At 41.7% G+C, this 23826-nt stretch overlaps 2 protein-coding genes across 7 annotated transcripts in view; one reads left to right on the plus strand and one right to left on the minus strand.

Moving 5' to 3' along the window:
* Positions 1–290: 290 nt before the first annotated feature.
* Positions 291–3284, minus strand: LOC133467732 (gastrula zinc finger protein XlCGF8.2DB-like). Its single transcript, XM_061752934.1, has 2 exons — positions 2979–3284; positions 291–1171 (listed from the first exon to the last, which is right to left on the minus strand). Exons 1-2 carry the CDS (start codon positions 3139–3141, stop codon positions 483–485), a joined length of 852 nt encoding a protein of 283 aa, XP_061608918.1. The 5' UTR covers positions 3142–3284; the 3' UTR covers positions 291–482.
* A 4460-nt stretch (positions 3285–7744) lies between these two features.
* The window catches only part of dbn1 (drebrin 1), a 53361-nt gene continuing 37279 nt past the window's right edge, over positions 7745–23826 (plus strand). For 5 of the 6 annotated variants that reach the window (XM_061752911.1, XM_061752908.1, XM_061752912.1 and 2 more), the window contains exon 1: positions 7751–7962. In XM_061752911.1, coding sequence (XP_061608895.1) covers positions 7766–7962 — 197 coding nt within the window. In that variant the 5' untranslated portion in view covers positions 7751–7765. Of the gene's footprint in view, positions 7963–23826 lie in introns of all 6 variants that reach the window. The other variant, XM_061752913.1, reaches the window with a different exon arrangement.

Raw genomic sequence — 23826 nt, forward strand, 5'->3', positions numbered from 1 at the left:
AACAAAGCTTTATTAAATTGAGCAATACCCAAAACAACACTAGATGTCAGTATCGCTCTGGAAACGCTTGTGTGACAGGCAAAAATGCAATTTTTTTAAATACCTGTACAGTTACTTAAGGTTTAATTTTAAATTGAATTTACAATCAATTACAAGGATAGGTAATTTTACTTTTATTACAGCGGATAACTACACTAGCTCTTTTTTCGACTGTATGACCGTTAAAAATGTTAGGATGTCACTTTTTGCATTGCAAGCAACCATTTTGGTTACTAGATAGTGAACAATAATAATAACAAAAAAAGCCATTTATTGCCATTCTGAGTTGAGTTTAAACAAAACAAAGACATTTACACATTGTATATTATTATTTAACACAGTCAAGAGGAAACAGTGTGTCAGATGAAGCATTAACATCACAAGCAGGTAAGTCACATCCATATAGTATATATTATTAATTCAGACGCATGTATATTATCATATTATCCTGTCGAGTTGTTTTCAGCCGCACGACTCATGGTAATTGTAATCAACGCAGAGTTCTCAGCGCTTCCTGCTTCCCGTCCCCCGGTGTGCATGCTCATGTGTCTGAGCACGTGTCTCTTGTCCGAGAACTTGCGGCCGCACACCGAGCACGGGAAGGGCTTCTCGCCCGTGTGCGTCCTCATGTGCACCCCGATGTAACGCTTGTCCGAGAACCTCCTGCCGCACACGTCGCAGCGGTAGGGTTTGTCGGCGCTGTGGGTCCGCGCGTGCCGCAGAAGGTTGCCGTTCTGCGTGAAGCCCTTGCCGCACAAGGCGCAGGCGAACGGCTTCTCGCCCGTCGAGTTGACCCTCCGCTTGAATGTTTTCCGCCCTGAGGGTTTGTCGCCCGTGTGGCTGCGCATGTGCCGGCTCAAATTGACCTTCCTCGTGAAGCTTTTGTGGCAGACGTCGCAGTCGAACGGTCGGGCGCGTGATTTTTTAAACCTCTTGCCCGTTACAGTCTTCAACGCTTCTTTAGTCGCAGAAGTCTCCGACATGGAGACGGTGCTCGGTTGCGAGCCTCGGTCGGCACTCGCCGTCGCGTCGACGTCTTCACTTTTGACGAGGACAAGAGTCAGCGGGATCTCTTCTCGACCGGTGGTCCACACTTCCTCCTCTTCCTCCTTAACATCCGGGGGCTCATTAGCTGCAGGACACAAGGGGAACAATCAGGAAAATGATATGGGAATTGGTAGAATTATTTGAGCTGCTGAGAACTACAATGAGCCAACTCCTTTTTTTTGGGTCATTTTTAAGTGCAGAAATGAGTTGAGAAAAGGCGTATCTTTTAGAGCACAGGTGTCAAACTGGTGGCCCGGGGGCCAGATCCGGCCCGCCACATCATTTTATGTGGCCCACGAAAGCAAACCAAAATCGCTAATTGTGTTCTGGTGTAATACTATGGAGATATTTGCAAGCATTTTAATTTTTTATTTTTACCAATCCCACTTTGAATAGCAATGTAATAGTTGAAAAACATGTATTTATAGGCTTCTGATTTCAAAACTGGTTATTCATCAATGTGTTGTGTATACTGTAACTACAGTATATGAGGTAATCTTTCAATTATGTGGGTCCACAGTCGTAGCAGCCCTCCGAGGGAAGTCGTAACTGTGATGTGGCCAGAGACAAAAAATGAGGTTGACACCGCTGTTTTAGACTGTCTAAATCAAGGTTTAATTAAAATTGACACCTATAGGGGCCAGTCCTTCTGAGCACTCAGCACTTTTCCTGATTCATCAGCTCAACATCTGGGCCAACTCCCATCTCCAAGATGAAACCCGGCGTCACCTCCCGCAAAAACTTCCAGACTCAAAAAGTAAGAAGTGTCTTAGTCTGGGTGCTAGTGCAGCTGATGTTTGGAATTAGACCACTATTGCACGAAACATTTTTTCTAACCCTACTTTCTTCTTTTGTATGTTAGTATACATTGTTATTTGTCATCGTTAATAAGTATGAATATATTTCACAGATGTTTGGACTTCAACCACTATTGCACGAAACTTTTTCTAAACCCAGTTTATTTTGTATGTTGGAATAAGTCAATGTTATCGCCTTTCGTGAACTCTTGATAGATTTATCGTTTGGTTTTACTTTTGGACCACTACTGCATTTACACCACCACCACCACCCCCACCCCATTTCTAATTTCTGTTTGTTTCTTGTATTCCAGGTAAACTACATGATACTGACCACGACCCAACCTATGACACTGAAGCTGATTACAGTACCTCAACTGTGGATAAAAATGCAAGTAATGAACCACTTGACTTGACTTGAGCCCTGCTGTGATTAGCGAATATCCGTCCAAAAAGGTGTGTACTTACTGTTACTGCCTATAGATGCCAAAAGATGGCAGCAAAGGACTACTTTTGTCTAACTGAAGCTCCTCAACTCACTTCAACAGTTCCTTGGCCCCAAGATGGCACCTGATGGCAAAGCAATAGTTATTGCTTAAGCCCTCAACACAAAAAGAGCAACTAGATGAGTTTTTCAGCAGATAACGGAGCTTGGGTTCCCCCAAAATTATGCAAATCGGCAAATGCCATACTGCTGATATCCAGGGGTTGACTGTAGTACATTGGTGTTGTTAAACTACGTTGAAGTGATACATCGCACTTAGGACACAAACGTTGTATGTCGGGGAGGAGCTAAGTTTAGCCTGGGTTGTTAATGCAAGAAGTTATGAGAGAGTCTGCACTTCTGTCAGGTGCTTTTTTCCTCAAAATCCAATCATCTGAACATACTATACTTGCATAATATATTTTTTCCCCCCAGAAATATAGTCATAATATTTTTTGGGGACGAGTAAATGCCAAAAATCCTACGTACTTGAACGCAACAGTCGGCTAGTGAATGTTGGACATGATTCGTGAGATGAAATGATGTTCAATGTGATCAATAAAAATAAAGAGAGCAGGTGAACATGTACAAGAGGAAAATAACAAACAAACCAGCAACGTCTTGTGGTTGCAGTTGACGTTCGTACTCTTGCATTCTTCGAGAAAGTTCCTCGTCGTATTCTGCAAGGGCTCGTTCGAACAGCACGAATATCTCGTCGGCGGCCATTGTCAACCGCTGCTCCACCAACGTCCTCAGCATTTGAATTTTACACATTTTCTTTGACAATAAATATGAATACTGCCGAATGTCAAATTAGAGAGCAAATATGCTCATTTTGTACCACCGGATTTTCCTTTGGTTTTTTTACACAGTGTGAACTCTTCTTCACTGGCAATGGCTCCGACTCATACATACTGCCACCTACTGCACCGGAGAATTTCCGTACCGTTAATATTATTTTTTTCACACCATTTTAGATTAGTTTTCTGTAGCTGGTCCACAATAAAATAGCTATATATTTTTTTTCCTATCTCTTTAAATAATTATTAATAGTGAATAAAAAAAAGAAGTAATTTTGTTTATTTCCGGTTCCGGTTCGACGTGAGGGGCTGGATTGGCGCTTCCGGTCCTGACCAGATTGAGACACTAGATGGCAGCATTGGAAATATGTATAGGAGGGGGATAAAATAAAATAAAATAGGGATAGATAGAGGGGTAAATCACATTCAGAATTAATGATCGAGACAAATCTAGACAGACAGACAGAGGAAAGTGATTTCCTGGTCTTTTGTTGCGTTGCCGTGTGTCCATCTGTCTTCCCCCTTCACAGATGTGCCACTATAGGCACAGATCAATACATCAGTCAATAGCAGCACTCCAAAGGGGCACAAAGACAGATTGGGAGCAAGTACCGAACTGTGTGTGAGAAGGGAAACACGACCATAGTTTTGGCCTAATCCCACAAACCAGTAGTCAAACCAAAAATATGCAAAAACAAAACATTTCAAATGACAAAATACAGGAAGTACATAAATCAAGCCATAATATAATGAGAATACTATAATGTCATATTGGGTACCCCACCCCCACAAAAAAAATAAAAATAAATATAAATAAATGAATAAAAGTATGTTTGACAAATGTCATGATGATATAACATTTTCTCACAAGAATTATGTCTTTTTTCTTTTAGAAAAAATGCATAAAATTTAGTGTGGAAAAAACTAAAAAAAAAAAAATTGCATTACTTGAATAAAGTCATAATATTACAAGAATGATGTCAAATTATGATATTTAAAAAAAAAGTTATACTATTCAATCGGAAAAGTCCAATTATTTAGGTAAAAGTGCAATTATATTTAGTCAAAAAAGTCAAATTATTTGTAATAATGAATGTTACTTAAAGTTGTAGTATTATAAGAATCATTTTATTTTATTTTTTTGTTTTGTTTGTTTGTTTGAGAAAAAAGTTGTATAATATTCATTGGAAAACATTTGAATTATTTAAAAAAAACAATTAAGGTTGTAATATTACAAGAATAATGTCATATTTTGGAAGTAAAAAAAGTCATGATACTCAGTGGAAGTCAAATTATTTCCAGAAAGGTAATATTACTTCATTAAAGTCATAATATTAAAAGAATAATGTCATATTTTAAAAAAGTTAATTCAGCAGATTATGTTTTAATATTATGATGAAGTCAAGTTATGGGGATAAAGTCAGACGCATAATATTATAAGTATATTTCTATTTTTAAGTCAAACATTTTCAGTAAAAAAGGCAAGTTTTTATTTGATTTTATTTTTTTTACAAGAAAAATGTAATGTTACTTGACCCTGAAGTTTTAGTATTGGCTATCATGTCATATATATTTTCTAAAGTCTATCACACTCCAAATATTTTGAGGAAAAAGTCATAATACAAGTAGAACGTCATGTTCTTCTGGAGAAATAGTCATATTAATCTATCTTTTTGCCTAATCCTGCAAATCCACAGCCAAACATGTATATTACCGCTCCATCTGAGAAGATACACAAGTTTGGGGAAAATCCTAAAATGTAACTAAGCTTTTTTTTTTTTTTTTTTTTCCATCTTTAGCAGAAGCTTTGACCTCAATCTGAGGATTTACAAGTGCTCTTGGTGGCCATTTGCCGGATTAAAGTCACCCATATTTTAAAGTGTTATTTATTTCTTCACGAAGCAGAGTGCGCGTTAATCTGTACCGTTTGCTAATTTGGTCTGTCACGCTCAGGGACCGACGGAAAGGTAACAGTTCCGCAGTTGCTGACGCGGCATAGCTCGGGACCAGAATAGGCCCGATTCCCCTAAGAAGGACAGGATGTTTTTGTATGATTTCTATCCATGTGACACACCCTCGCTCGCACTGGCTATCAAAACAGTGCCCAAGGAAAACAGCAGACCTCCAAGGTAACAAGAATTCATCCGATCAATGTTATCTATCATCTTTCGTGAACGATTGTTAGATTTGGACTTGGACCATTATTGCCGTAAACATTTCGTGGCAGCCATTTGTCTGCAGCCATAAAACGTCCTCGTGAAAAAAAAAAAGACCAAAAAAATTGAGTTAGCCCTCAATAGTTGTCAGTGTTTGAATGAACATTCGCAGGTCGATCTGGAGCGCCTATAACTAACAAGAATTAATTAATACATCAGAAATCACTCTTTTAAAGAGAAAGCGACGGTAAGGTGCTATGAAATGATAAAGTTGGAAGTAGAGCTTCATTAAGACCAGTATTCATTTGAAAGATACGCCTTTTCCCCATTCATTTTATGTACCTAACTTAAAAATAACAAAAAGTGAGTTAGCCCACTCTTGTTCTCAGTGGCGCCATTATCTAGTGTAATGCTAATTTAATGATTAAATCAAGTAGTCCATGATTGCACTTTTTAGGCTCCGTGCCAGTGCAAGAGCATGTTAGTGAAAGTTATTTATATTTTTCATGAATTATTCATTGATTTTGGACTTGGACCAATTCCAGGCCAATCTTGAGCACCTACAACTAACAAGAATGAATCCATAATAAGTCACTTTTTGAAAAAAAGAAAGGGCAGTTTCATTTAATCATGAAATTAGCATTATAGCGTTTAATTAAGCAAATGAGAATGAGAGTGGGCTAACTCAATTTGTGTCATTTTGAAGCTAAGTGCAGAAATTAATAGAGAAAAGACACATCTTCCAGGTGAATACTGGTCAAAACAAGGTTTAGTTCCAATTTCTACATATGGGGGTTAGTTCATTATTGCACCTTTTTTTAGTTTGGATGCCAGTGCATCGTAAGTGAACATTACATTGATTGACGGATGTTTGGACTTAAGACCACTATTGCACTCAATTTTGAGTTACAGCCAATCAGAAGTGCCTAGATCTGACTTAGCATTCCTGTGCTAGCTCCAAGCTAATCAACAGCATTCCTAGGCTAATCATTCTTGCAGTGTTTCAAAGTGCTAGAATCCAAACTTTATGGCGTTTATTTGACATCCTAGTAGTGTGCTGAAAATATGAATGCAAACTAGTGAGCCGCTAAGTTAATTTAATTTAAAAAGAAAAAAAAAAGAAGAGTTTTCTAAATTGAACACAACATTTCTGGACGTGTCAATTCAGGCCCCTACTGCGTCCTCCATTATACTGCGACCTCAATGATGAAGGTATGTGGGCTCGGAGCCAACCCCCCCGCCCCCTCCCACACCCGAGGTCTGTGGGAGAAAAACACCCCCCGTGTAGGGTTGGACGCTACGAGGCGAGCGGGTTACCGCGGCAACCCACCCACCGCCGCCGCCACCGGCCAATGCAGGAAACCTCTCGAATAAATGTTTCCGGGAAATGAGGGGGGGGAAAGAGCCCCGATTTCCAGTTGGTGAAGACCTCACACAAAAGAATTATTTACTCCATCAACGGCTTTGAATGTGTTTATTTTCAAAATGGTCACGAGATGTCGAGCAACTCTAATAATTCCCATTCACTTTGGCTGAGAAGATTTGTTAGTTTCCATTGTAAAGGGTCACAAAAGTGCCTGGTACAATTCTGTTCACTTCAGATCAGTATGTATTTTATTGCATTCCCAATTTTGTAAAGCGGGTCGCTGTACAGTGTTGCCTCGACTTTTGAGTGATCCGATTTACAAGTTTTTTTTGAGATACGAGCTGTCGCTCGACCGATAAATATTTTTTTTGTCTTGAGTTGCGAGCGGAAATCACAGCTACAACTTACTTTGTCTTACGAAAGTCTGCCAGCTTGACGCTAACACGCAATGTTAAAGGCTACAGACGGGTTAAGGAAACTAGCACGGTAATCATAACTCTTACTAAACTACTTACATTCGAACACAAGCTGTAGCAACATATGATCACACAGGAATATTCGAATATATTTATTGTAATTCATTGAGATGACAAACGTAAATAAATTGTGCAACAGAAGCCTGCAGATGACTATGGATGTGTCGCCTGAAGCCTCACAAAGTTCCACTACAAATTTGAGAACAATAAATCTTAGATAAACATAAACTATATACATATATATTCTGAGGTGTCGGTGGTAATAATATCGCGAAGACATGGTGAAATTAGGAAATGATCACTGCGTTGCGTTGCGTTGCATTGCATAATGACGTGCAATGTCATGCTGGGTGACAATATGGCGCCCTCTCCTGTTCGTGTCCAAGACTTTTTTTTCTTCGGCTTCATTTGTGTCTGAGAACACGTATCCCGGTTAATCTCACTTATGCGGCTGCTGAAGGTTACTAATGTGGCGACACTGGTCACGAAACGGATTAAAATTGAATATCGAGGCGCCACCGTGCTGTCGTGTACTGAGGTGGGCGGGTGCGGCGCTAGGACCTGGCGGACACCGTGACGTTTCCTTTGTCTCCACCAGTCATGGCTTCCTCCTCCTCTTCCTCTTCCTCCTCTTCCTCCTCCCCCTCCTCCTCCTCACTCATTCCGCGTCTTTCCTCCATCAGCAGCGGCCTGGATGCTCCGCTGGGCTCGAACATGGCTGTGAACCTCGCAAAGAACAGACTGGCCCTGCTCACCGCCTACCAGGACGTCATCGACGAGAGCTCCGACACCGACTGGTGAGTCCCCAGCGGGTCCCCGGCCGGGTCCACGCCGCTCACCTCGCACCTTTCCCGGCTTCCATATGTGGGATGGATGCTGTTGTCTGGTGGTGTTTTTTTAATATATTTTTTTCTTTGTGGTGGAGGATGCGCAGGACTGGAAGCACAACCAGGATAGATCCTGTAGCTTTGAATTACATGATTCAAATGTGTATAAACTTGTAAAAGTGTAAGTTTTAGGAGCTTTGCAAAGCCTCAGTGAGAAGCTTTTTTTCCCCTTTCTTTTTTTCACCCAGCTATGTTTGCACTGCAGCCAGATGGGAGCAATTTGTGATTTATTTTTTTTTTTTATAATGTGTGTGTGTGTGTGTGTGTGCCTGAGATACTGATGAGCTCCTGCATCCCCAAAATGAGGGCGAGCGTGGAGAGGGGCGAGGCCAGGGTGGGAGTGGGTTAAGGGAGAAGGAGGGGGATGTAAGTGAGGCTTCCATCATCACCCTTTGTGGCCTTCCGTCCTCACTACACTAACACAGCCAACTTTGGGCACGTGTGATAACATTAAGAAGAAGAAGAAAAATGAAAAAAAAGGTCTTCAAAGTCGCAAAGGCTTTAAGGGCTCAAAAACATGTTTGATGTGATGACATGATTTGCTGACTTTGAGCAACCACAACATGTAAGACATGACAGCAGTTTTCTCCTGTTAATCAGGCCTAGTTGGATTTTTATAACCCTCTCAGCTTGTTCGTGGCAATTTTTGGCCACGTAAAGACATAATGTGTAATTTTTATGTGTTATGTGTTTATGTTTTGAACTAACATGAGTTATCGTCATGAGTATAACGTATTTGTTCATTTAAAAAAAAAATGTTTTTTTAATCCCTAAAATTCCAGTTTGTTTGTAATTGCATCATTCATTTGCTCCATTGAAATGCAGTAAGCAGTTAAACACCTTTCTCGGAAACAAAAAAGATATATATAACTTTGTGCCGAACCCCCCCCCCCCAAAAAAAAACGGACATGCCAGCGTGCATATATGGATTATGTAAACATCACGACGGAATTCTTATCAAGGGGGTCAATTAATCTGCCCATTACATAGTTAGTTTTTACAATTAGCATTCCACTGTCTTCCTCTTGTGATTATTAGCTTGACAGCAATGTGACGTACTGCCCCATTCAGGACTGGAGTGGAACAACACTAGCCCGACATTAACTTGTGGCTTTCATCTGCTCGCTTTACGCAGTTTGCCTTCCAAAATCTAGTTGTTCAGGAGGATACATCAGTGGTTTATATGTACCAAAGATCTGAAGTATCTTTAAAACAAAATCCAATAAACTCTGCTAAGCACTCCGGCAACGATACTATCTACAGTGGGTCTTTTGCACAATCCTGCCAACATTCAAAACCAATCAACACGCAAGCATTGTTCTAGTCGTCTGGATAGAAGCCACCACTATCGCGTGTGATTAAATCAGCGGTGACAGCTTGATGGGGTCGCAAATCGATATTGGTTGCCAGTATGAATCAACATAGAACAAGGGTGTTTGGACATTGTTTGCAGTATTTGCTCTTTAGCACCCCCCAAATATGGATTAGTAGGTTATAGAAATAGTCTGTTGTTGTTTCTACTGTGTTTCCACCGCTTGGAATCACTGTTAATTATTCTTCGGATGAATGAATGTTTTTTTTGGAATCTGTTTTTAGGGGTATCCTTGTGAAAAATTGGCCGTTCAATGGACTTATTTCCTGCTCAGCATTGTGAGCAGTTTGTTTATTCGCTCCAGCAGCGAGTGATTTGTGAATTATTTATTCCTTCAGGAGGTTCAATGGAGCAGGTAACATTGAGGGAGGTCATATTTGACTTTTCAGCAGAGCTGTAGTTAAACTGTAAGCTGCTTGTCCTTGAACGTGACCAGCGAGCAGCTGGAGAACCCCGGCGGAGTACAACAAACTACATTTCTCGCTGATTTTTGGTGTGAAACTGAAAATAGACTTAGCTGGGAACAAACACGGCTTGTTCAACATCGTAACTCAGATTGGATATTTTGCTTGGAGTCGATCACATGATGGGGAAATGAGAATCGGAGCCATCAGCTTCTGGCTCTCTCCGGTCTGGAAATAGGCGGGCGTCTTCTTCATCAATCAATTGTTGTCAGAAATTTGGAATTGGGCACAGGCAATTGTGGACTGTAAGCACTCACTTGTTGTTTTATCGAAAGCAATTAAATGTGTACCATTCCAAAGTGAACTAGTTGTGATCCTTTACAATCGGACCGCAATAACGTGTGCCATTCTGAAGTCAACTCAACTGCACAGCTCAATTTTGTGACCTTTTATAATGGAAACACCATCAAAAATACAGGATGTGCCTTTCCGAAGTGAACGGATCTCTGATACCAGGCACTTCTATGACCCTTTATAATGGAAACTCACTAAATTGCGTACTGCACCAAAGTGACCACAACTGAAATGTATGTGACAATGGAAACGCCCAAAAATATGTACTGTTCTTAAGTGAACTGAAGTGTACTGGTACTGTTTTTTTTTGCTCCTTTGTAATGGACAGGCCCCAAAAACATGTACCGGTTCTGGAGTGACCTGAACTGTACGGGCACTTTTGTGACCTTTTACGATGGAAACGCCATCAAATGTGGACCGTTCCAAAGAGACCTGAAGCCGACACTTTTGTGACCCTTTGGAATGGCCGTGCAATGAAATATGAAAATATCATTCCAAAGTGAACTAAATGAGAACTAGGCAACTCTCGATCAATCAATTCCGTCAGCACAAATTTGGAATACGGTGCAGAGAATTGTGGACGTGGAGCATTTTAATGAAGACTTTGTTTTACTTGCTTGGACCTCGATTGCCACTTTCTTTACCCCTAACATAACAAATGAGCAGTTGAGTAACATGATTAGAAAGTTAGCTTATTTCAGCTACTAGTTGTGAATCATGGCACAGAAATGGCGTAGCAAACAAGCAAACAAAAAAAGAATTGCACTTTTTTTTCGTTGTGCTCATTAAGATTCAAGCAAAAAAGGTGTGTTCCGAACCCCGAAAATGTCGGCGTGACGGAGATGACGACGACGCCGAGGCCTTCGGGCCTGGCCCCGTTTTTCACACTTGATGAGATTTGAACAAAAGCAGAGACTTCCAAACACGGCTGACCCCAAACAACACGGAAAACCCCCTCCCTGCCGACACCCCCTGCTGCTCCAGTAATGATACACCCTTCAATGGCAAGAGTGTAGGAAGCACGCCATCAATGTTGTTTTAACAGCTGACTTGAAATGTCTGCTATCCCGGGAACACTGGAGGCCGGTTGGTTAGGATTCTGGTGATGATTTGATACTGAAAATATGAGGATGTATGACTTTTATGCCCTGTGTGTGTGGGTGGTGGTGAATCCAACCGCAGCTTTTAGGATTAACAATCATCAGGATGATCTTTCTACATTGGGAAGCTAGCTGCCGATCTGTGACGTAATTGAAGTATTCCAAATAAAATCAAAATGTAGTCCAACAGTTAAAGTGCTTATTTCTCAGAAAATGAGTCGCTACTTCTCTGCTCTTCTCCACTTTGTGAAGTACTGTCAGAGAGGAAACAAAGTGACGTTAGCTATGCTAGCTAGCTAGCCTTTCGTATTTCCTGTATTTCACCAATAGCGGACATGCTAACTCTTTGGTGGTTGTTATTGTTATATATATATATATATATATATATATATATATATATAAAGAAAGTAATGTAGCAATGAGTAGCAACCACTGGGTGGAACGGAACACCGGCGTAAACCCCCCCTTGTGCTCATCAAACATCCTTCCTTCAGCCTTGTGTTCAGAGTTGACGGAGATCAGTTTTCAAGTGTGGCATCACAGAAGCAATTGCTTTTGATTAGCATCGTCTTAAATCTCCCGGAATTTTAAACGAGTCTAGAAGCAGGGGAAGCCCAGGATGGATGGGCGTACTCCCAATCATGCGACGTCCCCCCCATTTGCGAACTGGCCTGATCTTCATTTCCGTTCCATGGTAACGCGTCGCTGTCTGAGCGTCCGTCCGCCTCGAGCTGAGGCGATTACGAGCGTGGTCGATCCGCGCGAGGGATGAGGCGGCCGTGTCCTCTTATTTGGGGTGAAGTCGTGTTTGCGCCGATAGTGGAACGAGCAGTCATTAACCTTGTTATGCAAGAGGGAGAAAATCACAGTGACCGATGACTAAAAAATGAAAAAAAAAAAAACTAAAAGGCTTTAGTTCCAGTTCCTGTTCTTTGTCTTGAAGTTTTACACAATCAGATTATTCTGTGGTGTGATTATGAACAGCAACTATATCCCAGTTTGTCTTATTTTGGCGTAATTGGGCCCATAAAGTGGTAAGATGGTTCGTGTTGTCGTATTTATTCAACAACAGTTGGATGAGGGCAATGGGCATGGAAAACCTAGCTTCAAGAAAATAGCGACCGGGGTTATGTTCCAGTTCCACTTGCTATAGGTGAAAATCAAAATTTCTTTTTTTTTTTTTTTTGTATAGCATTAACCCTTCCACACGCTTTTAATACAAATAATCTTAATAAAACACACTTTTGAAAAACACTGTAAACGTATTCAACACACACAATAACAATAATATAATAATACGAGCATAAAATGTATAGGAAATAATGTACACGTTGTGTCTATGTGTTAGAAGCCTGCACGTGAGTGTCCGGATGTGAGTCGTGGCCCACAGCAGCAGCTACTGCATAAGTGCATAACTCGCGAGTTGGCTCATTGTGTTTGTGTTTTCCTTCTCTACCGGCGTTCAGTACAGCGGATTGTGGGTCTCCTTTCCCACATGCGAGGGCATTGCAGTGAGTAAGTACAGTCTAGTGGAAGCCAGGCCGTGATTAGTGAAAATCGGGGTGAAGCGCAATATAGTGGCGGAACACCGTAGCAGATGGACGCTCTCTTCTGGTATGTTTAATTGATGCCATTGCTGCTCAATGTCAGAATGCTGTCTGTGCTCATCCCAAAGGTCTTCTCTTCATCCCCGCCCCCGAGCCAGAAACCAGAAGAAGAAAAAAAGACTCCCCTCGGCGAACCGCAAATGTCAGACGCCAGCGAAGGTGACGCGTCTAGAAAAGAGCGAGCGAGCGAGTCAAGGTTATCCGATATCAAACCATCCGCAGACGGTCGGGAATGCGGAGCGGCCGATCGGCCCCCGTGGGCTGCTGTCACGTGACCCCGTCCGCTCCCCTCCAGCTGTGCGGGGAGGCCGTTACCTGCTGAGTCACCTCTGCTGGCTGGACAGAAGTGGAAATGGGAGCGAAGCAAAGGGGGTCCATTTTAGCGGGGTACACACATACCGATTTGAAGAAGACGATCAGCAAAAGCGGAAGCTCACTGTCCTCCCTTTTGTGTGTGACAAATAATCATAATCAATAACTGCTGCTGCCTAACCAGCTGGGGCACAACCACAGGGAGATGTTCCTCCTCTTCTGGGCATCTCCAGCTGCTTCTTTCAGTCTTGTTGTTGAGCTGATACCATCGCTCGTACCCATGGACTCCATCTACACTTCTTCCACCACCGTAACGGGGTCTTAACCTCCAGCAAACATCCCCGAAACACGTCTTAGCGTGTTTTAGGCGGCGGCGTGTCAGACTGAGGTCAGCGTCACGATGAGGGATGAGGAAGGTGACGGCAAGAATGCAGAAGCGCCGTAAATGAACACAGAGTAGTTGTGCTCCCACGTCATCGGCTGCCTCGGTATTTTACAGCCGCTCATCCTGGTTTGTGCGCACACGTCCATTTTAGCAAAGCTGAAGCGCGGTGAAACGCCATTGGGATGCGGTGGAGGGCTACTCGCGCTTTCAGTGGGGACTTGACCCATCTCTTAATACCATAACATGAGCAAATTGTGAATAAAATACATCATATTCTCAAGAAATGCTGATTATTAAATGTATTAGATCAGGTCACTAGAGATGGTTTTGGTAGTCAAACTTTGCTGCAACAGGTCTGACCAGCCAATCAGAGGACGGAAAAAGGCGGATCTTATTGCTAATATAGTGTACAGTAAATTACATCAGCCAGCACTACTGATCCTGAAGACCCTGAGCAGATTAGATTGACGTGGCAACACATAGAGGCTGAAATCTAATAGGACATTTAAAAAAAACAACAAAAAAAACTTACACTTACGATTCTTTTGACTGGAACTGAATTCACTGCCGAACCGAACGGGTGTCTATCAGTTGGTCTTCTCAAACCACTGTGGGAAAATGGTGTTTTTCTTTCAATCAACCGAGACAATCTTGAGTGTCGGAGGCCCCCGCAGACTCAAGGCCACCACCAAACAAAGGGCTGAAAGAAGCTGGAAAAGGCTAGCGTCTTCTCGAGCGTTAAATGCTCACTTCGGTTATTCTGTCTTTAGCATTGAGCTAATCAATCACTGGAAGATATGCTAAAAACTCCAGACTAATTTTTTTTCACGTGAAAACACTGGTGCCAAATTTAAAATTTTAGGGTCAGAAGCAGGAGATTTAGGGACGCACACTGTAAATCGACATGCGAAGTTAATAGACACATTTGCTTAAATAATACGCAGCCCCTCATCCTGAAAACAGAATTTCCTGCCTTATTTCGCCACAGCAGTTTCCTTCCAAAACGAGGCGGACTCATTATCAGGATTAAGCAAAGTAAGCACTGATAGTCCTTTTTGCCGGTACTTCTTGGTGTTCATCATCATCTTTTGTTTGCACAATTTGCTGTCGTCTATTGAGGAGCCGAACGGCATCCATGAATAGACTACACTTTTTTTTATCTTTTTCGGTATTGTACGAGGCATAGAAGTGGACGTCCTTGGAAATTTTCACGGATCAAACACCGTTTCTGAATTTTGCCTTTCAGCTCCTCGCGAGTGAACAACACTTTGCGCAAAAAGTACTGAATTATTGAACCCTTGGACAGTTTAGAGAAATGAAATGAAGTACATCTGGAAAAGTTCTAGCGGATTTTAGGTTCATGCGGAAATTTCACTCCAAATCCCCATATCGCTAACTTTTTGTGAGTAGTGTATGTGGAGGACGTTTTGTTTGATTTGGGTCTGGAATAGGAAACTGGTGTAGTTGAGCCAGTCATGAGGGCCCTCGTCCTGCCTGTGGCCTCAGAGTAATTGCTTCTTCAACCCATTAGCCCCAAAGTACGGCGTTTGCTTCTCCCACCTAATACTTTTTTTTACCTACCTGTCCTCAAACCTCTTACCGGTGGGAGAAATCTCAAAGTTGCTTCTATATTTGGAAGCGCTTTGTTGTCCCTCCTGTCCTCATCAACCAAAAAGCTGCTGGATCTCTCCTGTCTTTGCGCAGTTGAAAATAGCAAAACTACGGGAGCTTCAAAGACGGAAACAATGGATGGACGGGGGGGTCGGACCAAGCTGAGTCACGCCGACACCGCCTGGGACTGTTGGAATTAGGCCGACATTCGTGCAGAACCGCAAACGTCACTCTGATCACTGCTTGATTGTTGTGTTTTTTTTGTTTTTTGGGTGCGAGAGCATACAAGTGATGACAGCAGGGGACTGCGGACTACTGAGTACAAGGAACCACGTTTGCGGGACTGCAGACTACTGAGTACAAGGAAGCACGTTTGCGTTCACGGTTGCCATCTCAGAGCAGGATTTTGTCCGAATATTGAACTGATTTCAATGAAGGCAGCACAGTGAACTAGTGGTTAGCATGCCTGCCTCAGTTCTAAGTATCGGGGGTTTAAATCTTGGTTGGGTTCTCTCTGTGCTTGTATGGGTTTTCTCTGGCTTCCTCCCACATTCCAAAAACACACATGTTGGGTTCAGTGAAGAATCTAAATTGTCCATAGGTGTGAATAGTTGTTTGTTGGTATGTGTCCCGTGAATGACTCCAGCTCACCCGCGACCATAATGAAGAACTGCTATAGATAATAGAAGGGTGGATTCCCGTCAAACTGTGAGGCCCTGGCCCAAGAATAAACTCGCAAGACTTTGTAATCGATTTAAACGCTTTAACAGACAACTTTTGTTATCAACTTGGCTAATGTCTGCACCCTTCTGAATGGCACTGTAGATAATGTTTTTCTGTTACTAAATATTGCAGGGGCAATAGAGAACCAACTAACAAATAACAGACACATCTTTGTGCTCGACTCCTTTCGCTGCAGGCTATGAAGACAAGACCGTGATATTCTCTGGACATGCTCGCGGTCTGTATCTTCCTTCATTTTTTTTCTGTCTCAAGAGGCTCTCGGGTTTCTTTTGTCTACAAGACAGAAACGTTCAGCCCGGCGATTCGCTCTCCAGGCGCCAGTGGTGGATTGTCAAGGCCTTCTCTGCTGGCCTAAATACTATCAGAAGCACTATCTACATTTACAACAACTATCCTAGTATTTGTTCCTTGAAATTGTATTAATTTATCCCCAGCAGTCAATTCTCTTCCTTTCATAGCGTTTCTCTTGGCTACACTGCTTCCAGTACGGACTGTGGATAGTAGATTATTTTCTTTTTTTTTTTGTCCAATCGGATTTCAGCCTCTGTGTTGCCATGTCAATGTAATCTGCCCAGGGCCTTCAGAATCAGTGCTCCTGGCCGATCTAACTTAAACAACATCAGCAATGGGACTTTCTTGAACTGTTATCTCCACCAATCAGATTTTAAATTCATCCTCACAGGGCCAGAGTGCTGGCCTTTGATGACATCAGCATTTTTCTGCCCTGATTGATTGGTCAGAGGAAAACTTATTATAACCAAGTTCCACTAGCAAAAGCACGTCTGTAGCGGTCTGTACAGATTAATGCATTTAATAATCAGCATCTCTGGTGTGTTTGATCTATTTGATTTAAATGAGAGCTAGAAACCCTCACACTGGCCTGAAACCCTGATTTGAAACCAAATTCGACAAGCAAAACACATCTGTAGCGATTTGCACGCGATGTACTGTATGTGGCACAGTTGCGTAGTGTTATTTAGTATAGAAATGATAGTTTCTAAGATTACTACTTGATAGTTGTGGCACTAAGAGGTAGATTAAGTCAGGCACCCAATAATCTGGCCACCATCGGCAAGGTGGAATTTATTGTCTGCAATTGACAAATATGTCTTCTTTGGTGATATCTGGTCGATCGTTTCTGGGCTGAGGCAAGAGTAACTCATTCTTCCCTAAACGCCCCTCCTCCATCTCCACGTGTCAGTCGCCATCATCCCCTTGTCTGATTCGGACTAGAGTGCGCCCGGCGAAACGCTTCCTGTTTGGTGGCTTGTGCTGACAGACATTCCGAAATGCCGGGAAGGTTTATGAGTCTCTCACCTTCTCGTCATTCACATCCAGACGTTCATTTCTTTTCCATCTGTTTCCTGCTTCAACCGAGTCGTTGACACTCATTGATGAACCCGTGTGCCCCCACCCCCTTTTTCACTTCACTTCTGCCGAGACAAGCTCAAGGGGAAGATGTCAAGTAATTTATTTGGTGTGTAGGATGGCTTAGCACAATATGTGTTCTCCTCCTAAAAAGAGAGGCAGCCTACAGACCCTTTTCATGAAAAATGAGATTAACAGACACTGATGGTCGAGAATGTGGGAGGGGAAGATATTGGATTCATTTTTGGGAAACAGGAGCAGGGGGGCAGCTAACGTTTAAAGGAGATTACGCTTCATTTTGTGGTGTTTTTAAATTTGTTTCCTGAGTCAGTAGTAATCGAGAGGCTGCAGGGATCGGGCTTGGTTGGAAAATGTGGTGGACCCCCAAACCCCCGAAGCATTTCAATTTAATAATTTTATCTCAGTCATTGTATGAACAAACCACAAGCAAATTTTTTTTTTTAAATGCGTGGCACACGCATACCAGTAATTGGACCTAATTTGAGCATTTTTATGATCAAAGTCACCAAAGGCCCATTTTGATCACTAACTTTTTAAACGTTGATTTTGGGATGAATTAAGTGAATTTTAGGCATACAATTGAAAAAAAGTTCAGGCAAAAGTAGTACGGACTTTGGGAACGAAGAGGTTAAAAAAGCTGCTGGACTGGAGAGTGCAGGTGGTGGTACGCATGGTGAGCAGAGAGCAAAGATAGGGTGGGGCCTGGCTAATTATTGATAGATTATCGGCTGTCTTTAAAAGATTATCCTGAGTGATTATCCTGTGGTGTGGTGTGTTTTAAGAGTGACCCCCCCCCCCCAGTCTACTCGAAAAATGGTCAAGGCCAACAATCGTAAACCTGTTCAATATTTACGATTGCAAATCCTAATGTGTGTGTGTGTGTGTGCGTGTGCTTGGACTGAGACGCGAAATGGAACAATCGTAAATGTTAAAGCCGGGTGAACAAATACTTTTCTAATTGGGTTCTGCGTAATACCGCCGTAAAAACCGCCTTATCGGATTCCGACCCTGCATTCCGTCGACATGCGCTCACTCAGCAATGGTGAGGTGTACAAACGAGAATGGCTCGACTGCTGTGACTTTCGGACCACCCGATTGCGTTTTTTGTTTTGTTTTGTTTTTTTCTTTTCAGGTCACTCTGACTTCCCAAAGTAAAAGAAATCGTATAAATATGATAAGAGATTTTGTCAGCTTTTTGTTTTTGAAATCAACCAACCTGCAACCTCTTCACCCAAGCGCAGCACAGAATTTGTGTTTTCCTACTGCTGCACTGCAGTTGACACTCTACTGGGGCGTCGTTCAATAGCCGACGCTACGCTCTGTGATTTTCACCGCGGTTCGAAAGGACAGTGTTCCATCCACTGTACAATTCCATGTGCCATCTTTCCTTTGTTCCGCTCTCTTTTTGTCCTATGCTTTGCGCATACATATTCATCTCTCCATCCTCCCAGCCCCCTCCACGTGTGCTAATACTGTTAAAATGTCTGTCCGTGATTAAATTCCCAAGCCCGGATCAGCGCTGCAGAGTTAATTCAGTGTGATGGACAGCCGGCGAAATAACACGGCAAATTCTTTTTTTAATTATTTATTTTTGTCTTGTCAGTCTTTTGCATGCTTTTCCTATTTTCAAACAGTTTTATACAAATGCGAGACATACACGCAATATCTCACAAAAGTGAGTAAAATAACATTTTTATTTGATATAGTCATGGGACAAAACTGAACAAATGTCACCGATACAGCTCGTTTAGATTGTAAATTTACTGTCAGTTCAAAATAACTTAACACAAAGCTAATTAATGTCAGTGTCATGTCTTTCTGGCAACAAAAGTGAGCACACCCCTACGTGAAAATGTACTCGTAATGACCAACAGAGCACACATATAATGACAATGACAGTCGTAGTACCAAGACTGACCTGTAGCAGCGTGGTGCCACACATAATAGTAGTAGAAGAAGAAATAATAGAAGATACGTTTGCCTGGTAACCACAGTGTAAATGTTGAACACGTTTAACATTTACGATTGTCGGCTCGAACATTTTTTGGAGCAGATCGGGGAGGAAAAGTCAATCGGCCAGGATAATTTCTGGAAGACATTCGATAATCGGGCCTTTGCTGTCTTTGACCGCTGGGGAGAGAAAGCGCGTACCCCGCTGAAGCTAAACTAGCAGCTTCCTGTCTCCACTAGTATCCTCGGCACGCAGACAGCGTGAAGCTCTCCAAACAAGTGAGCCCTGCGAGGCTTTTCCTTCAGCTGGACTTTTTAATTCCAGCGTTCATGTCAGTGTCATGTCTTTCTGCCCCCTCTCGGCTCTCTCCCGCCATCAATCCCATAAGCCCCCAGGCAGGCGCGTTGGCACCAAAGCAGCTGAGCGCAGCTTGACTCCTCAAAACTTGGACTGTTGTCCATTAGGAGTCACTGGGCAACCTTCTATCTGGCTGCGCCGACGTCAAAACACAATATGAGGAGACAATCTGTCTGATTTTTAAACCCCTGCAGCGGCTTCAGAAACGAGCTTAATGAACACGCCCACGTCTTCAGGCTGCTGTACAAACGGCGGTTCTCCACTATAGAGCGCGTCATCATTCGTGCCCCATTATATCAAATGTTTTTTACATTTTTATTTTATTTTTTTTAAGTATACAGTGGTGCCTTGAGATACACGTGACTCCACTTAATGAATTTTTCGACACGCTAGCTCTCGATCATCTGAATTTTATTATTTTTTTCTTTGACTTGCTAGCAAAAATTGGATATACCAGGTCTGTATGGTCACACTGAACTCAACTCACCTCACTTCACAACAAGCAGCAGTTTGGCAGATGGTGAACAATCCCCCTCCCCCACAAAAATGAGGCTGCAAGATGTTTATTGCCACTCTCAGTTGAAGTTTGCTGTCAGACTAAACATTAAACAAAGAGAATTAACAACCACATCGCTTTGACGTAAGTCCGCTTAGCGTCATGCTAACAAAAGATGCAAAACACCATAGACGGGCTAACGAATGGCATCTATGTGGCGGTTTTATAATGGTTTAAGCAATGGATATTTAAACACAAACGGTGGAGCAACACATGTTGGCAGACAATATGCAATGACGTACTCACATGAATATATTATTTATCCTCTGTGAAAATCAACAAATATTACTGCAGCTTCCTGTGTCACTCAGTGTAGTTCATTGGTGTCCACATGACTGTATTATGTTACCCCCGCCCCCGCCCCATTACATTCTATTTAATTATGTTATTACTAGATGTTCTTAGAAGGTAAAATATTAAGGCGTGCTATTTTATATTTAAAAACATAGACATTTTTAGTTGTTTTTTAGGGGGCGGGGGGCTGGAACAAATTACTGGCATTTCTGCAGTGCACAAATATACGCATGCTGTGAAGATTCTCTAACTTCCGCGAACAACCCAGGCTAAACTTAGCTCCTCCCCAACATACAAAGCGCTTAGCCCAGTTGAGATGTACTGTGTCACTTCAACATACTTCTTTGATACCATTTATCACTTTCCTATTAGCCAGGGATTTGGCGCCATCTTGTAAATGTTTCCGGAATAGCACAAAAAACAAAAGTACGTGAAATTGCGACTAGCGAACGACAAAGAGGCAGAGGGGTCCACTGGATTTTTCCGAGTCATTTAACAGTATAAGCGTGTTCCGAGCGTAAGGGGGTCGGTATGTTAACTATGTGGGGCACACACGCGTCAACACGCCCTTCGCCGTTGAGCCCTCCACGGTGAATCCGCACGATTTAGTCCGTGATGCCTCCCGGAGAGGAAAACACGCCTCTGATTTGTTTGCGCATCCGTCCAGCTGATCCTCGCATCTCTGACGGCCTCTTGGCTCTTTTGTCTTTGTTGAGATGAAGCAGCTGCAGGGGTAGCGCGGACCCCGGATAGAGTTTCAGTCGTTTCCTTTTCGGGATGCTATTTTGATTACAGTATTCCAAATTAGCTTAACTAATAAGGGTATGTCACATTGTTAGCAGAGCTAGAAAAATAATCTTGAACGTTGAACATTGAACCAAGTTTCTTCTGAGCTGTGCTTTTGAGATCACCATGGTAACGTTCAGGTCGGTAAACCTTTGATCAGGCTTGTGGGTCATTCATTGTAATGCGGAAGAACACGGGAAGTTCTCAAAGGCCATATTTGAAGTTGATTTTAACACATCCACTGCCATTAACGGCTTTAGAAATCAAATATCCATTTTAACTGGGCAGGCTGGCAGTGAATGAAATAATAATGATCAAATGAACTTTTTTTCCCCTTATATGTTTTGTATTCTACATGTTGTGTGAGTCTTTAACTCTCAACACTTTCATTCTTGTCTTCAGACTAAGACATCTGTCTGTATATTGTTTTGGGACAGTTGTTGATGGGAAGTTGGGTTGCTAGGTTTTTGAATGTTTCTGGGGGAAAAGGAAAAACGTGTACTGCGTCCCACTTGTACTGTATGTCTTGAACTTGCTTTGGAAAAAAAAATGTTTTAAGGAATAATTAAATCACATTTTTAATTGTATTTAATTTTATTTAAATTTTTTAAATTTTGTATTTTAATTGTATTTATAATGAGAACGGAGCAGGCCATTCTTTGCCTACCCCCAAGGTATAGTTTACTAATATTATTTATTGCATTATTTGAAGTAAATCATGTATCTTATTTAATGAGGTAAATGATTAAAAAATAAATGATAACAAAATGCATTTTTAAAATGTTAATGAATTAAAAAATATAGATCGAAATATGACCACTTTCTTGATTATGTAAATTTGTTGAGTGGGCCGTATTAAAGAACAAAGCCATACTCTGCCCACGTCTGGTCTCGCTCAATTCTCCACAAGCGTAACGAAGCCCAACAAAGGGGAACTGAAAAGTGGGTGTTCTGCTCCAAAATTTTAGGATCCTTCACTGTGGCAACACAACCAAATGTATACAGTGCCAAATACAATCAATTAAGCAGTACTTTTGAGAAAAAAAGAGTTTTGTGATCACATCCCCTTGAAAGAAAGAAACTGATTTTTACATTATTGCCTGATTTTCTCTTCCCCGACCAAACCACAATTCAATAATAAAAATGAAAAAAAAATGGCCGCGTGCAAAGCAAAACCTGAGCAGTAGATAATAATCATGTTTCCGCTGTTGTTATTTTGAGCCTGCCGGATGCAAATGCTCTTGAGGACCAAAGAAGCAAGAGAGTGTGAAGCGAAACGAGTAAACGCTGATCAGGTCTCAGTTGGACATTAAAAACAAAAAAGGCAGTATAAGGAATGAAATGGATTTGTGGGATGTGTGTACAACTACACATGCACCTGTGTGTTTGATGGTCGGCCTGTATTGTTTGGAGCCTTTTGAAGGCTGTGGCTGTCCCTCGGTGGTTTCAGCTGCAGGCAGGTGGACTGTAAGAAGTGTTTTTTTAATATTGCTGTAATGTTAGCCATCTCCCCTCCAGCCGGTGTTTTCAACAAACGGATCTTTCGACCCCCATATGGAACGCAAAAATTGTCAAGGCACGGTGATCTGCAGCTGCGGCCTTTTGTGTTGAATATGATGATAGTTGCTCGGGTTTCTGTGTATCATTTCAGCTTTCCCCTTTTTTAATCGGTGAAAATCAAAATATGAAAATGGACTGATTGTTTTTTTTTTTAATCATACACAGAAAAATTTAACATTTGAATTGATTTTTTTTGGGGGGGATTTCAATTTCAAGCTCAGATCAAAAATACAAAATGGAAAAACCTTCGCAGGACTGAATTTGATTTCAACTTATTCATGAGGTGAATGGCGAATACTGTGTTAAAAAAAAAAAAATACTGATGTTAAACTCAAGACGTGATTCACCATCACTTATGGCACATTTCTTAGTTGTATATTTGTAGTGTAGCTAAATTATTATTATTATTGTGTCATCAAAAGCCCTTTCTCTGGCTTGTTTTTGTAGTTTTATAGTCTCAAGTGTCACAAAAGCAAAAAAAAAAAAAGAAAAGAAAAATAGCATCATAGTCACTGTTCTGCTTGCCATGGTTTGTTTTACAAAAAGCTTTCTTTTTGGTTAGAAACTGGTGCTTTTGGTGAAACCCACTCACGTTGTACTGCTGATTACTAAAAACAGAGAAAGCTGGAAAAAAAATATTTCTGGTAAAAGAAGCGAGTACGCTTTTGTTTGGTAGGTTTGGTGCTTACATTGTCACAGAACACAAAAGTCTGTGAAAATTCAGTCAAAATGATCTAAAACAGCTGGCATAAAAATTGCATTGTATTGTATAAAAACCTAATAAAACCAAATAAAATATAATTGAAATAAACTGCTTTTAAAATTGAATCACTGTAATATCGGGACAAGCCGAAAATCACACCAACTGTAGTCATTACCCCCCCGGTTCTGTCGCACCCCTCTCCATTAGTCTGGCATGTCCTGATGTTTAACTGGGATTTATATGGCACGCGTGTTGTCTGCGAAGCAAAGGATTTGGCTAAACATGTTCA

Source organism: Phyllopteryx taeniolatus, chromosome 17, assembly GCF_024500385.1.
Source record: "Phyllopteryx taeniolatus isolate TA_2022b chromosome 17, UOR_Ptae_1.2, whole genome shotgun sequence".
NCBI classification, from domain to species: Eukaryota; Metazoa; Chordata; class Actinopteri; order Syngnathiformes; family Syngnathidae; genus Phyllopteryx; species Phyllopteryx taeniolatus.

What these genes read in the sequence shown, in the direction of transcription:
- LOC133467732 (XM_061752934.1), bottom strand. Translation starts at nt 3,141, where the DNA reads ATGTGTAAAATTCAAATGCTGAGGACGTTGGTGGAGCAGCGGTTGACA. An exon ending in GCAACCACAAGACGTTGCTG is followed by an intron (nt 1,172 to 2,978) that starts GTTTGTTTGTTA and finishes TGTGTCCTGCAG; the next exon opens with CTAATGAGCCCCCGGATGTT.